General features: G+C 35.5%; 1 protein-coding gene across 2 annotated transcripts in view; it reads left to right on the forward strand.

Annotated features, from left to right (window-relative positions):
* LOC130238156 (integrin alpha-M-like) overlaps positions 1–15,914 on the forward strand; it is a 39,488-nt gene that overhangs the window by 14,276 nt on the left and 9,298 nt on the right. For both annotated transcript variants that reach the window (XR_008838608.1, XM_056469061.1), the window contains 15 exons: positions 3,995–4,068; positions 4,521–4,629; positions 4,729–4,862; positions 5,064–5,210; positions 5,321–5,524; positions 5,618–5,751; positions 7,568–7,713; positions 8,062–8,216; positions 8,334–8,459; positions 9,168–9,241; positions 9,371–9,512; positions 10,854–10,952; positions 11,040–11,119; positions 13,637–13,723; positions 13,816–13,894. Coding sequence is in view for 1 of the 2 variants with exons in the window: in XM_056469061.1 (XP_056325036.1) it covers positions 3,995–4,068; positions 4,521–4,629; positions 4,729–4,862; positions 5,064–5,210; positions 5,321–5,524; positions 5,618–5,751; positions 7,568–7,713; positions 8,062–8,216; positions 8,334–8,459; positions 9,168–9,241; positions 9,371–9,512; positions 10,854–10,952; positions 11,040–11,119; positions 13,637–13,723; positions 13,816–13,894 (1,790 nt within the window). In the remaining variant the exon portion in view is untranslated. The remainder of the gene's footprint in view (positions 1–3,994; positions 4,069–4,520; positions 4,630–4,728; positions 4,863–5,063; positions 5,211–5,320; positions 5,525–5,617; positions 5,752–7,567; positions 7,714–8,061; positions 8,217–8,333; positions 8,460–9,167; positions 9,242–9,370; positions 9,513–10,853; positions 10,953–11,039; positions 11,120–13,636; positions 13,724–13,815; positions 13,895–15,914) is intronic.

Genomic DNA, 15,914 nt, shown 5'->3' on the forward strand with positions numbered 1-15,914 from the left:
ATATATATATATACATATATACTAGGGGTGGGCGGTACACCGGTGTCATAGTCATCACCGGTGTGACATTGCGCCACGACATGGATTTTCTAATACTGTCAATACCGTAATAAATCAATTATGCGCCTTGAACGGCTGCATTTACATCAATAATAGCTAATTCTAAATAATAAGGCATTCAATTTTCTTCAAACGTTCAGTTGTGGTCTGAATACATGTCCTTATACTACAGGGCTCGAAATTGCAACCATTTTGGTCGCATGAGCGCCCGAAATCTAATCTATGCGCCCTCATAATATATTTGGTAGCATTTGTGTGTCTGAATGTAATGGTTGTAGTGCAATCTGATTTGATTTTCTCTAAAAACTTGCTGAATCGCTCTACCCTGCTGCTGTATTGGTTCATATTACAAAATATGTTTTCAGTGCAACAACGCTCAACAATGCATCCCAAATGACGTGACCGGACGTGACAGGCATCATGCTGCCATCCTCGCCCACCTCCAAACAACTGCGGTCACGCTATCTGCGGTTCCGAGAGAGACGGTCACGCTCTGTGCTTTAAATTGTAGTGCGCGTCTATTCTGTGTTTTGCGATAGATTAAAGACGCGTGTGTTTAATGCGCTGCAGTTTTATAATCTTGTTTCACTTTTATTCGCGTATATGAATTCAAATGAGGGATAATCAAAAATCGTCACTTTTGTTCATATTTGGGTATATAATAATCATGAATTTGCATGTAGGCTAGATTATAAAAAAAACAAGATTATAAAACTGCAGCGCATTAAACACACGCGTCTTTAATCTACCGCAAAACACAGAGTAGACGCGCACTACAATTTAAAGCACAGATAGCGTGACCGTCTCTCTCAGAACCGCAGATGGCGTGACCGCAGTTCCAAACTCTACTCGAGTCAGGCACATGCTGCACTAGCTCGCAAAATGGCTAGTAACGTTAATGTAATCCTCATAGACCCTTTTCTTGGCAGCTGCATGGAGGGCGCCATAGCGACCAGCGTCTTCAGGTAGAATATTTAGTACTTCCGTCTACAGCATTTACAACTCTAATCATTTGCATTAATTTATCTGGTAATTTGCGCTCTGAAAATGGGTTTCAATAGACTTCAACACACACACACACACGCGCGCGCGCGTGCGCAATACTTCACTGCATTACAGAGCAAACTAGATTACTGGCATGAATCTTAACAGGTATCATTATGTAAGTCTTGCAATTTACAACAAAGACCAATAAAAGCCTGTTACTGATACTCTGCTGGCTGATTTGCTGTTCAGTCTAATCGTGAGCCGTTTATCTTTCATTTCGTGTGTCGTTTTTACCACAGTTTGTGTTTTTCTGTCATTTCAAAATGTCACTTTATTTTCACGGTCACTTAGTAAATCAGTGTGTCAGTGGGACAGTACAGAAGGCTATGTGTGTGTGTCAAACATTTTGGTGAATTACATGTGTTTGGGTTGGTTATATATTTGAAAGCAAGAGAAAATGTTGACTTTAGCGATTTCCATTCCATTAAATCACATTTTTTAAATAATTAGTCCAGGAGGTGGCGCTGATCGACAACAGTATTAGTTCAAAGATGATAAAAGCGATATAATAAAATAGATTAAAACTCATTTCAAAGCTGTCCAAATGTGACTGTTTATACGCATCAGCTGCCGACCGGAAGTTCTTAGCATACTCCTTGCACATACACGCAAAGCATAATGGGTAATTTTGCGTTCTAAGAAAAAGGTTTGAAACCAACAGCGGGTCTGGCGTTTGGGAGCACTTTGGTTTTCCTGTAAGTTATGAGGGTGGTGTCAAGAGAGTGGTGGAAAAAAAATGACATCGGCTATGACAGTAAGCCATTTTAGCTGTAATATATGAGCATGTCAACTCATTTACACTGACATCACGGTATCAGTAACTGGAATTAGACGAAAACTGGAAACACGCACTATGCAAGTATGCCCGCAGCATTCAGACAGGCAATTCCTGCAGATTCAAACAGGGCAAAACAAATCACAGAGGCAATCGGTACATTAGCTGTGGATATGAGACTCAATCGGTAGTGGAAATTTCGGGTTTCAAGAAAATGGTAAATGTAATAGAGCACCGTTACATCATTCCTTCATAAGCCCATTTCAGTCAGATAATTCCTGCTATCAGATCCACTAAAATGGCAGGTGACAGTCAAATCAAGCACATCTGTGCTGTCTGAAGAAAAGGTGGACACTCATCTTTCTGAAAATACAAAAATACTTAAAAATAAATTGAAACCGAGTTCCATATAAAAACTAAATTGTTCTTTTCTTTTTATTTGTTTTACTTCTACAATATTGTATTTATTTTTATAAGCAGCTTTTTAGTTTTGAGTATAAAGAAGGATTTGTTTTATTTGCTATTAAGCAGAAAACCCCAGAGGTATAGCTCTATCACTATTTAAAGTTAAAGAAATAAAGCAAGATCATACTTTCATGATGTTAGTGTTAATACATTAAAAAAATTTAACCGAACCATGACACCACTGTTTCGTGTCGAACCAAACCGTGATTTTTCTGAAACCGTTACACCCCTAATATATATATATATATATATATATATATATATATATATATATATATATATACATATATACTAGGGGTGGGCGGTACACCGGTGTCATAGTCATCACCGGTGTGACATTGCGCCATGACATGGATTTTCTAATACTGTCAATACCATAATAAATCAATTATGCGCCTTGAACGGCTGCATTTACATCAATAATAGCTAATTCTAAATAATAAGGCATTCAATTTTCTTCAAACGTTCAGTTGTGGTCTGAATACCTGTCCTTATACTACAGGGCTCGAAATTGCAACCATTTTGGTCGCATGAGCGCCCGAAATTTAATCTATGCGCCCTCATAATATATTTGGTAGCATTTGTGTGTCTGAATATAATGGTTGTAGTGCAATCTGATTTGATTTTCTCTAAAAACTTGCTGAATCGCTCTACCCTGCTGCTGTATTGGTTCATATTAGCTGTCAGTGACTCAAGGCTTCCCGCTGTCAGATAACAGGAGCTTTTGTTACTGCAGGAAATGCAAACGGCTGAAGAGTGAAAAGTGCACAGGTTTGCAAACCTCACCTAAAGTTATAATAATAATAATGGCGCAGATGACAGCGATCATGACATGAGATAAATGTTGATCCGCCAGCTGAGATCAATCGAGTATTTTCGGAGAAGATGCCTGAATCTCGATGGGTTGCATTCACCGCATGTTCAGCGCAAATGTCTGCTAAATATAAAATCCAATACTGTAGACATCATCGCCAAAGAAACTCACCTTTACTAAGTTTACACTGAAACTACGGCTCATAACAAAGAGCGGTATTGCGCCGGTGGTCATCATGAGAATCCTGCTCTGTCTGCTCATAAATTGGTGCGGCTGACTCGCCTGCTTTATTCCACCAACACAGAGAAATGAAGATCAGCTCATAACGAGACTGAGCATTTACAATGACCCAAACCGAAACTTTTAAAGAGTGATAGAAGTGAGACTTTTTTTTGTCCGTTCTTCCTTGAGATGTATATTATTTTGCTATTTAAAGTAATACCATGATATTATACCGTCACCGTTCAAAAGATGAAAAATACCGTGATATTAATTTTAGGTCATGTCGCCCACCCCTAATATATACATATACATATATATATATATATATATATATATATATATATACACTTACACGCATTGACTGACCCAAATGCCTGTGTGATTTTACATTTCCGCCCATTGCCGCTGTATCCAATTTGCTTGAATCTCATACTGTATATCCAGATGCCATACAGTTATATGTGGCTTTGCTAGGAAAAAAATAATGACACTTATTGCAATGTTTTGCTTATCATTGTACATGCTATAGATATTTGTTTTTTTCTTTTAGCTAGAATTGTTAAAAGGCCTTGGCCTAGCAAATGTTTTGTAATTTTTGTTGTTTCTTGCAGGAACCCAGACTTCAGGAGATTCTTCCAGAATGGAGTTTGCTCAGGATGGATTCAGCACAGCTTTCACACCATATGTATGTCTGCAATTTTGCAAAATCCTTAACATGTCAAACTAAGTGATGGGTCATTAGTTTAAACTGCTTCATTTCTTAAAAAAATCTGAAAATTTACATTTCTTTAATGCACTTAAAGAGACCCCAAAATGAACTATTCCTCACCATTAATTTACACTGAAGTGGTTCTTTAACTTGTGTATATTCTGAATAATGTTGGGAAAAAGCAACCATTGACATTCATTGTAGGAACATGAATACGAAGTCAATGTCTGTTTTTTCCAACCTTCTTCAGTATATCTTCCTTTGTGCTCAACATAAAAAATCAAGCAGGTTTGGAACAAGAGGAGATGAGTAAATGAATTTTCATTTTTGGGTGAACTGTCTCTTTAAACAGTTTGTCATTATATATAACAGTACCGTTGGAAACCCTGAGATGCTCTGTGATTCCAATCCAGTTTTACTTTGATCAGGGAAGTGTGTTGATGAGTGCTGTTGGAGCTTTCCAATGGAAGGGTGGATATCAGGAAAGTTCCCAAGAAGGCTCCTTTCAAACAGGCAGTGAGCACGAAAGCTATCAAGGTGAGGCTTTAACCCAAAAAAGAGAAAAAAATAAGTATCTATGTTGCATTTTATAAATGGAGCTCTAAACATTAATGATCTATTGCTCTTTGTCTAAAGGTTATTCGATGGCTGTTGCAACAGTGTCATGGACCAGCTTTGTTATTCTAGGAGCCCCAAGATACCAGCATAAAGGACAAGTCACTATATCCAGAATGAGAGGCAATGCAGTTCAAACGCTGGACTCTCCTACGGTTGTTTACTTACATTTTAGTGTCAAAACCATAAATGCAATAAACAATAATACAATTACACTTAGAAATAATACCCAGATACAGTTTATGAAGATATGTTATGGGAGTATTGTGATGATATCAGATTTAAAACATAAATGTTCAAGCATTCGTTATTCCGTTGATAAACTAATCTACATATTCAACCCCTTTTTTCCTCAGCCTCAGATTGGCTCTTATTTTGGAGCTGAGGTGTGTGTGGTGGATTTGAACAGAGACTCTAATACAGACCTGCTTCTGGTATCAGCACCAACATACATAGAGTCTGAGCGAGAGGGGAGAGTGTTTGTTTATACTTTCACATCTTGGGCAAGTGAACTTTTTGGAAATTCAATAAGGGTTAAAATAAAAGTTGATCAAGTCATTTGCTTTCTGTATGTTTAAGCTTGTTTTCTCATATCTTTTTTTCTGTCTTGTAGTCAAAGTTGAGTTTTTCTGGTGTGGTGCTGGTGGGCATGGCTGGTCAGAGGGGTCGCTTCGGCTCTTCTCTAGCCAGTCCAGCAGATCTGAATGGTGATGGTTTTATGGATGTGCTGGTTGGTGCTCCGTTAGAGGAGAATGGAAAGGGCAGCATCTACATCTTCAATGGAAGAGATGGAGGGATCATTTCATCATTCTCCCAGGTGAAAAATACATTTGCTTCACTAATTTAAATGGTTCAGAGTAATATTTTCCATTCAACCATTCCCTCTTCCCTTCACTGTGTCTAATGACAGAGGATTGCTGGATCATCTGTGCAGTCAGAATTGAAGTACTTTGGGATTTCACTGAGTCAATCTTCTCCAGATCAGACTGCAGACAGCCTTCCTGACATTGCTGTTGGGTCCAAAGGAGCAGTTGTGCTTTTACGGTCTGTTAAGAAATCTCATAATATATACAGTACAGATACACTGTTTAGCCTCGATCATTTTAGCCATAATCTAATCTCAGCCTTAGATGTCACACCAAGAACCACCCAAGGACACTTGGCTAAATGTCTGATGCATATGCTACACTTTTCTGCAAACACTTTATTAGATCTTCAGTCGTCTTCTGATTTTTTTTTATACAGCATTGTGTGCGTGTGCATCCTGTAAAAGTATTCAGGATTTTTGTGAGTCGAGTGTACATTAATCTTAGGCCCAATCTAAATTCTATTTTTGTACCCCTACCCCTTTCTCTTTGCCCTTAAAACTGAATTTGAAGGGGAAAGGCTTTAACATTTACCTCTAAGAAAATGGGACACTACTACAGCCCCTGCACACATCACCATATGTCATCGCGATCTCTTGCTTTATACGAGATCGACGATCGCGACTGCTGTTGTTATTTCAGTTGTGCTATTTTTTGGTATTTATCTTCAGGAAATCACTGAAGGTATATATTATGTTATCATAATGATATAATGTGGCATTAAGATAGTACCTATACTGCGCATTTACACCCTGGCCATATTCATCAATGTAAACACACCAAAAACAACAATAACATTATAGTAGACACTGTAAAAAGCTCATTCCCAGCCACTAGACTTTTCTGACAGGGGATGAGTGTCATTAAGTGTCAGAATGTTGTGGCACTGCTATACAGGAGTTTTGATTATAAATTATAGATCGCTAAATTTAGCGTTTTTTTATTTCAGCTGACTTTTTTTTTAAAGCATGACGGTATAACACGAACGCGGTTATGAATTTATTAAAACATGTCTTTGTTTGTTGTAAAAAGTCAAAATAATAACAAAAAAATTTACTAATTTGAGGATCTCCTTACTTCCGGATGCAGCTATGCTGCCGTTGTGGCTGGTGTATTCTGGGAAATTTTTTTCTTACCCCTTGGTTTCGAGGGTGATGCTGAAATTTTTCATTCGAAGAGGTATCTACCTCTTCGCCTTAGCCCTACACCTTCAAGCTAAAGAGAATTGGGACACAAGTATCCCTTCAAGTGAATGCACAAAACACGGTAAGGGGAAGGGCTAAGGCGTAGAATTGGGATTGGGCCTTAATCGGCCCGCTTAAAAAACAAATCTGAGCATATAAAAAAAGCTGCAATGTTTATAGTGATGACAGTACTTTTTAATAAGCGCTCTGAGAAATTAATGAATCACTGATTAACTGCACACCTGTCTGATATTGGGGGCATCACTTTGTTACGACCAGCATTTATCAATTTGACTTAAACCCTGGATTTTAAAAGTATGCAATGCTCAATGCATATAAGCTTCAGCACGTGACGTTGACAAATATGCAGGTATGCTTAAATTCTCATTTTTCTTTTCTAATGGCAGTAAAAACCTTCAAAACAGGGCTCACAAATTCAACAAAACCTTGTGTTTTTAGGACTAATCAAACGTTTACACCATTATCTGTCATCATCTCAAGCAGGTCGCACACCAGAAGCGCCGCTCTGTGACACGCAGTTGTAGACTTGTAAAAAAAAAAGGCTCATGAATGAATGTTATGGTTGTGTGCCAGGCTGTTATTTTGGGGACATTTCCCCTCCCACAAACATGTCGTGGCACAAAATGATACGCGATTGGTTGGTTAACCTTTCAGGCATACAGTATAACATCGTGGGCGGTCCTTGAGCATTCAAAGTCGCCAAAGTACACAGACCTTCAGCCATCAGTCTAAGGTCTGGCTATACGCGAGATATTAATCTCCCATATATGTTTTATGTCCATCATTCAGGTCCAGACCCATCATGGGCTTGGAAACAAAAGTTACTTTCAACCCATCCAAAATATCAACTGCTGTTACAACAGACTGCTCTAAGTCAATGGAAATCAGACTGACTGTGTGCTTCACCATGAGAAGATACAGGCATCTCTTAAAAGGTTTATTTATAATCTCATTTACATTGTTTTTGTGCTGTACTGTAATAAAAAAAAGAAAAAAAAAAGAAATATATATATATATATATATATATATATATATATATATATATATATATATATATATATATATATATATATATATATATATATAAAATAAAATGGTAAAAACTAAAATATATTACATTAATGCAATTTATCAGTTCACTACAATACAATGCAACAGTATATCATTCATCAACAAAGTGTTGTAAATAATATATAACAGACAGTAGAATACACTTTACTACAGTATGGTTAAAAAAAAGAACTATAGTATTTATTTTTCTAATGATTGATCACATTTTCTAGGTTTGAAAGCAAAGATTATGTACAACATAACCCTGGATGCAAAGCGATTGAAGTATCGAGCAGACTTCTCAACCAAAAACCGCCTCACCAGTGATGTGATGAACATTAGGGATGTAGAAACTGAGGAATGCAAAACTCATACTTTCCATATAGTGGTAAGCTTTAGTTGCTGACATTTGATTGGGACATACACATGCTTACTAGCAGTGACCCACGTAGAACTGAAGAGTGTTTTGTTATTAACGTTCTTGGTTATTTATTATTTCCATAAGGCTTGTCCAGAAGATGCTCTGAATCCATTGTCCAATCAGTTAAAATTCACCTTTGATGGTCTCCCATCTAGTCAAAACCTGAGGCCAATTCTACTGCCAGATACAGAGACCACCTCAGATCACGATGTAAGAGTTCATCAGTGTTAAGTTATGTCTATGAGCATACTCTTTCCAGCTTCCAGTATTACTATTAAAAATATTATACAATCAAAGGTATTTTTGGCTTATATCACTTTATGATCCTAATGGTTACCTAAAATATACAGTACTGTACAACAATATAAATAATAATATTGTAGAAACACACAAAACTAAGTTTTTGATAGACTCTCCAGCAGTTAAAGGGGCATTAATTTCATCTAATAAATGCTGTTCAACACAATACCTTCATGTTGTCAAACTCAAATCAATTAAGTTAGCATAATTGTTTTTACAAATGTAAGTGGAGTAAACATAACAATTGAGTTGTCCCAAAAACAACATAAGAATTGTGTTGCTTTAGGCCATTTTAAATAAGCAGTTTGAACAAGCAGCAAACGTCATATTTTGAGTCCGTAAGGAATTAATTTAAATTCAAAACAAAAATGTGCAAAATTATAATAAAATCTGAGAGACTACAGTCACTCCACTGAACTTATATTCACCTAAGATAGTGGCATTTCTAAAAATCATGAACAAACACGAAAAATGAATAGTTAATAATGTAGATGTGTAAACAGTATAGATGCAATAGTTTTATATGATGGACATTATACTTTTAATCACAAATAACATTGATCAGAACGTAGTAATCCCATATTCGAACAATTAACAACTGCATCTTCCCATTTACAGCTGGATTTTGAGAGAGAATGTGGAAAAGATAATATATGTATTGATGAGCTCAGAATAGATTTCAATTTCTCTGGGTGAGCAATTTTCCCTTATTCACAAACTTTAATTGTGACTGAAATGAATTATTTAAAACTGTCTAGACACAAATGAAAATATTAAAGTATCTCTAATTTGTTTGTTTGTTGTTTGTTTTTGTGGTTCAGATCTACTAATATAGAGGTTGGGATAATGCAGGAGATCAACGTGACAGTGTTTGTTAAGAATAGAGGAGAAAACTCATACAACCCACACTTCACCCTCAATTACACATATGGATTTTCATACAGGAGAATCACATTAAAACAGGTAAGACGGAAATACATAAATACTGAAGGTAATAATAGAAGCCAATATTGTTGATGGAGTTTTTAAGAAGCATGTTTTAAAGGGGTCATCAAATGAAAAACCAAAATTTTGGAAAAAAATCTGTTGACATGAAAGTGGTCACACATGACAAGACATAATGAAATTTTCAGAGCTCAAAACTTTGTTGTTGTTATAAAAACAGCTTATATTGAAAACAGTTTGCCAAAATGACAGGAAGTTTAAAGTTCTACTCTGTGATGTAACCGGGTGGATAAGCCCCGCCTTCTCAGAAGATTAATGTTGCCTTGTACTTCACTGCTTGTTCAGCTCTGTTAATGGACCCTTTTCACATTTGCAGGTTTCCCAGTAACGGATGTTGTCATAGTTGGTAAACTTAGATCGTAGTGAAAGGGAGAGGACAACAACAACTTTTTTTTTTTAATTCTGTTTGTTGAAATAATAAAAGAAAAAGTCCATGATGGTGATATCATGACTTTTAGAAAACGGAAAAAACTTGTCTGAGACTGGTAACGGCAGCCAGAAGAGAGAATAACCTCAATCTTACTGTCGCATAACACCTTGCATAAGTGGTAATATTTTTTTTTGTAGTTTTCATGCAAAGATGATAAAGTACATATGTAAATACATGTAAATGTACTTGCATTAAAAAAAAAAAAATCTAAATATCCAAAACTTTTAATGATTTACGAAACCGATGAGAGTTAAACGCATCATAACAATCTTGTGAAAAGGGTCCAAATGCTAAACTATTTGCTAATCATAGCTGTGGGTGTTTACTTTTGAGTCTACAGTTTGCCACACCCATTTAACCACTGTTCTGATGAGTCAAAAGCAATGCAAAAATGTGTTAAATTACTTCTAAATTGTGTTTTTTTTTTTTAGGAATAAAAACTTGATGACATTATGAAAAAAATCTCCAAAAAGTTGTTAATGTTTAGCTTTGAAAACTAATTTTGTAGAATTCATATTATTTGGAATATATTAACATATACATTTATGGTTTTATTATTTTCATAAACACAACAGCGCATGACTTTTGTTTAATTTAACATTTTGACTTCAGCTAAAAGTCTTTTTTAAAAAGGACCAAACTTAAATCTATGCATAGCTAGTTCATAGAGGTAGTTCATGACTCCTTTAACACAATACATGATATTTCCTCACACACTGTACATTTGCTGTACTCTTTCATTTTTCCTGTCATTTTTCATCTTTATGCTGTTATGGGTGCCTACAAATTAATACACAGCTACTGACCAATCAACATCCAGGAAAATATCTAATTACTGCTCTGCTTCATGTAATTTTCTGCTTGAGCAGGGCAGAGTAGAGTGTTTGTCCCTGGATGGAGAGCAAGGTGTTCGACTGGGAAAAACTGAGTGCGCCATCAGTAAACCCATCCTCAAGGATAAAACTAAGGTCAGACGTATGACAGGAACACACTCATTTACTGACCACAGACACTCATGTTGATTAATCAGTCTGCAATTTTTCTCCAATTTCTAGGTTGTGTTTGAGATTACGTACAGTATTAATAGAGAAGTTACACTGGGTAAAAACGTGACATTCAGCGCTTCAGTCAAGAGGTATGAAATCTTTCTGCCAGTTTACTGCTTAAATCAACTCGAAGTGTATAACAAATTTTGACCACTAGATCTAAAGGCACCTAAAGGCACACCAACAACAGAGGTTTTTAACCTCTTTCTAATCAAACACACCTAAATTAACTGAGACTCTAAAACCTGAGGTTAATGGATCAGATAAGGTAGACATCCAAAATATGTACTGTTGGTGTGCCTTAAGGAACAGGGTTGGGAATCATTGGTTTAGATGGCTGCATGATATTTGGAAAAACTACATTTCTCAGTAGTGTGGCAGTAGTACTTCTACTTTCTAAATCAAATAGCTTTTCAGTGGCGAAGGTATTATTTTAAGCAAGTAGCACAGTAGCATCAACTAAAGCAAAACATTAAGTGATGCCACTGCCTATCACAAAGCTGTGAAGCCGGTATCTGGCTGATGAAAGTACAAGACAAGAGGGACAAACCACAAGTGCATGAAATATTATTAAAGCTCTTGTGATTAAAATAAAAATAGTAAAAAAAAAAGGGTTTGGGGGGGGTGTCATGGTGGCGCAGTGGGTAGAACGATCACCTCACAGCAAGAAGGTCGCTGGTTTGAGCCACGGCTTGGTCAGTTGGCATTTCTATGTGGAGTTTGCATGTTCTCCCCATGTTGGCGTGGGTTTCCTCCTGGTGTTCTGGTTTCCCCCACAGTCCAAAGACATGCCCTATAGGTGAGTTGGGTAAGGTAAATTAGTGTGGCCGTAGTGTGTGTGTGTGATTGAGTGTGTACTGTCTATTGCAGCTGGAAGGGCATACGCTTTCGTAAAAAATTATTCCACTGTGGCGACCCCTGATTAATAAAGGGACTAAGCCAAAAAGAAAATGAATGAATGAATGTAGCTAAGCTACTTTTGTCATGTAGCTTTTAGCTTAGCTTGCTACGTTTCCTAGGAGGTAGGTTTTAGTGTAGCTACATTTTAAGTAGAGGAGCTAATAGGTTAGCTCACTACATTTTCCAAGTAGCTTGCCCAACACTGGGTATATGAATACAGTTTCACCATATGCACTGTAAAAGGTGAATAGTTGCCTTTAGAGATGCACAGTAACTATGCCTTGTAATTAATAAGTAAACAAATGATGTGCATAATTATAAAAGTTAAGTCAATGTGTTTACTGACTTTTTTTTTTTTTTTTGAAGTAAAATCAACTTATTGCTTTTAAGGCGAGGGGTTTACTCACTTTTTAAAAATAAAGCAATTAATTGCTTTAAACAGTGTGCATTTGGGTAAAAAAAATCTAATTTAGATTAATTGGTTTGGTTTAGGGTCTGATAGGATTTTTGTTTAGGGGAGTGAATCATGTGTACAATATAATAATCAAATTACAAGCATAAATACAATGATAGAGCAAAGAATAAAGTGAAATAAACAGTGCTTTATGGTCTTCCAGAGAGTCTAGTAGTAAAAGTACAGAAACGAATAGTATCCAGGTACAGAAACTGATTGATCAAAGGTATAAGACTGTATAGTCTTAATTGTATAAATAATGAAAAATACTTCATCTTTAATAAGGTCAAAATACCCGAATGCCATGAAATTCACATTCACAAGCCTTAAAAGGATAGTTCACCCAAAAAATAAGATTATTCTGTTTACTCACTCGCAAATGGTTTCAAACCTGTAAGTTTCTTCTTTTTGTTGAACACAAAATAAGATGTTTTGAATGGGAGTCACTGGTTACAGAATTTCAGCTTTCATAGTACACTGTAAAAGATATCTGTTAATTAACAGTTTGCATATTTTGTGATTTCCAACAGTTTTTTTTTGTTTATTTATGGTTGTGAATTGCATTATAGGATGTTGATCTCTGCTCTGTCGACTTTTAATGTGGAAAATTCAACTCTACAGTTTAACAAAGTGACTTTTATTGACATTTTAGTAGTTTGAAGTCATATAATGTAATCATATATAGCAAAATAAGTGTGTAAAATAACAGGAATTGTTATGGCAGTTTATAACAAGGTTTTTGTACTGTAACAGACAACATCAATCCAGACAATATAGCACTTTTAATTATAAAAGGTTACATTTTAATAGTTTAAAGTTCAAGAGCAAGGTCCCATGATGCCATTCAAAAGCATAAATAAATGTAAGGCAAAAATATCTATAAACATGAATCACAAAATACAGAAAACTGAATTTATGGATATTTTTTTCCAGTGTAGGAAAAACCAATACTACAGAAGTCAATGATAACAGGTTTCTAGCTTTCTTTAAAATATCTTCTTTACTTTTCAACAAAAGAAAGAATAAAAAAATGGGTGAACTGTCATACAAATAATAAACTTTCGCTCTGTTAAACTTTGCAGCGAATTGTAACTATAATCAGACTCAACATTGACCATCTTGATTATTGCAGAGGTGCATAATGCTAATAATAATATTGATGCTGAAATGATATATTGTGCAGCTCTAGATCACATGATCAGCATATCAGAATCTTAAAGGAAACTAATAAATAAACCTCCATCTCTCACAGTTCGAATGACCAACACTCAAAAGACAGCGAGTTATCCAAACAGAAAAGCATCGATGTGAAATATGGCATCTATGTCGCATTGATCCGGTCAGTGCTCCATGTTTCTGCTCAATAATACCACGTTTCTTCTGTGTCCTGTACTATAATGTGTAAATTGCTTTCTTTGCTTGTGTTGAAAGGCATGAAAGTTCCACCATCCACATTAACTTTACTTCAGGGAAGAAGGATCTTTCAAAACCCGTCCAGCAGACAATAAAGGTAATGTTTGTTTCACATTCTCTGCTGTGATCTGTGAATAGAAATTTCATTAAAGATTTGTGTTTACTTACACTTTATGCTTTCGTTTCTTGTTTAGTTTTCGCAATTTAGTTTAAACATTAAGCAAATTTAATGAATAGAAAGTTTAATGTGTCAACAACTGGACCATAAACTAATACATTATAAAGTGTTCTTGTAATTGTATGGTAACACCTAACAATAAAGTCCTATTAGTTAATTGTAGATGTATTTACTGACATGAATAAACAATGCATTCATTACAGTATTTATTCATCTTTGGTAACCTAATTTAATGAAAATAAAGACGTTCACTGTTATTGCATCTAAACTCACAGTGCATTAATGTTAATGTAATGTAAACAAGCATTTTTTTCTCAGTTCATAACTCCATTAATAATACATTAGTAAATGTTGGACTAATAAATGGTGTTAAACTTGTATAGTTCATAAATCCATTACTAACATGAACTAATAGAACCTTATTGTAAAGTAATTTTTTAATTCTACACTTTAATTCTAAAATATTATGGTAATTGCAACTGTTAAATGCTACAACAAAAACCCTTAACCTGGATAACAGTACATATATATGATTAATAACCATAAATTGACTTTCCCAGAAATCCCTTCATGACACTTCAATTTTTATGCCTTTTTGTTGACATCACTATGGTTCTTTTTTATTTTTACTCCTCAGTATCACTGATGTACATTAGTTTGTTACATCTAATGGTGATAATGTTTATAGCATTATTTTAATTTTGTGTGTGTTACCATGATGGTGTTTAGTAGTTGTGTGAATGACGCTGAGCCCTTTTATTAATATGTGTCTCTACAAAGTTGTTTGCGATGAGCATTTGTTCATCAAATGGTTTTTCTCATCACCATCTGCTTATGGCTGTGTTTGTTTGTGTAACAAAGTTATAAAGCTGTGGTCACACTAGAGTTTGTGTGTGCGAAATTCTGTTGTACGGTGCTGTGAAAAGGAGCAGGATTAAACAAGATGATTAGACATATAAAAATGCGAGCGATTGGTCCATGTTTTACATTTCTGTCCAGAGAGGACATATTTCGATCTTCGATTGGTCACACACAGTCATGTGATGCGATTTCGCAGGTCAGAGTTTACCAAGCTTGAACTTTCCAACGCAGTGAATTGCGAAAACTTGTCGCATGAGCTTGCGTTTCCAGTCTGACCATTCGCATGCATATGAATGGGTCTACAGGTAGAAAAGTGCAGTTTTATGTGTAGATACATTCAAAAACTTGTGTATAATACTATGACAATGAATTATGGTAGTTTAACTGTAAAGTTCTGGCAGCCACTGTAATTTTTACAGATTTTCTTTAATATTAAACCTCACTGGTTGCAAAATGATAACAGTACATTGGATGGAAGAAGGTCCTCCAAAGGTGGCTCAGTGGATTTAGAGACTTAAACAGGTCTACGTAATGGAAAAAATAATTGTATATCTACAAATGAAGATATTTCATTTGTTGATATTTTTCTGAAGAGGTGAAAAAGTGTTACAAGAAATGCACATTTAGAGGTTAATTAACCTGTCACTATCAATGTGACTTGACGTACAAATGTATCCTCTGAAAAGTATTTATGATGGTAGTATTTTTTATTTATTTTACATTTTTATATTATTTTTGTTATTATTTATTTTCTCATGAGGGGTTGAATTGTTGGGGAAGGGGTTGTTCTGTAAAATAAGGTCACACTTTATTTAGATGGTCCGTTTGTTGAATTTAGGTTACTGTTAAGTTAGGGTTGGGGTTAGGGTAAGTTGACATGTACTGGCAAAGTTTCTTCTAGTCAGTTAAATGTCTGTTAAAGGAGCAGTATCAACAGATATTAAGCAGACAGTCTACTAATACTCCAATGGACCATCAAAATAAAGTGTTGCCCTAAAATAAATTAAAAACAATCATAAATCACTTTCCCGAACTCTCACATTCAATCTGCCCAGTTGATGGAATGAACTCCCTAACT

Source organism: Danio aesculapii, chromosome 12 (assembly GCF_903798145.1).
Source record: "Danio aesculapii chromosome 12, fDanAes4.1, whole genome shotgun sequence".
NCBI lineage: Eukaryota > Metazoa > Chordata > Actinopteri > Cypriniformes > Danionidae > Danio > Danio aesculapii.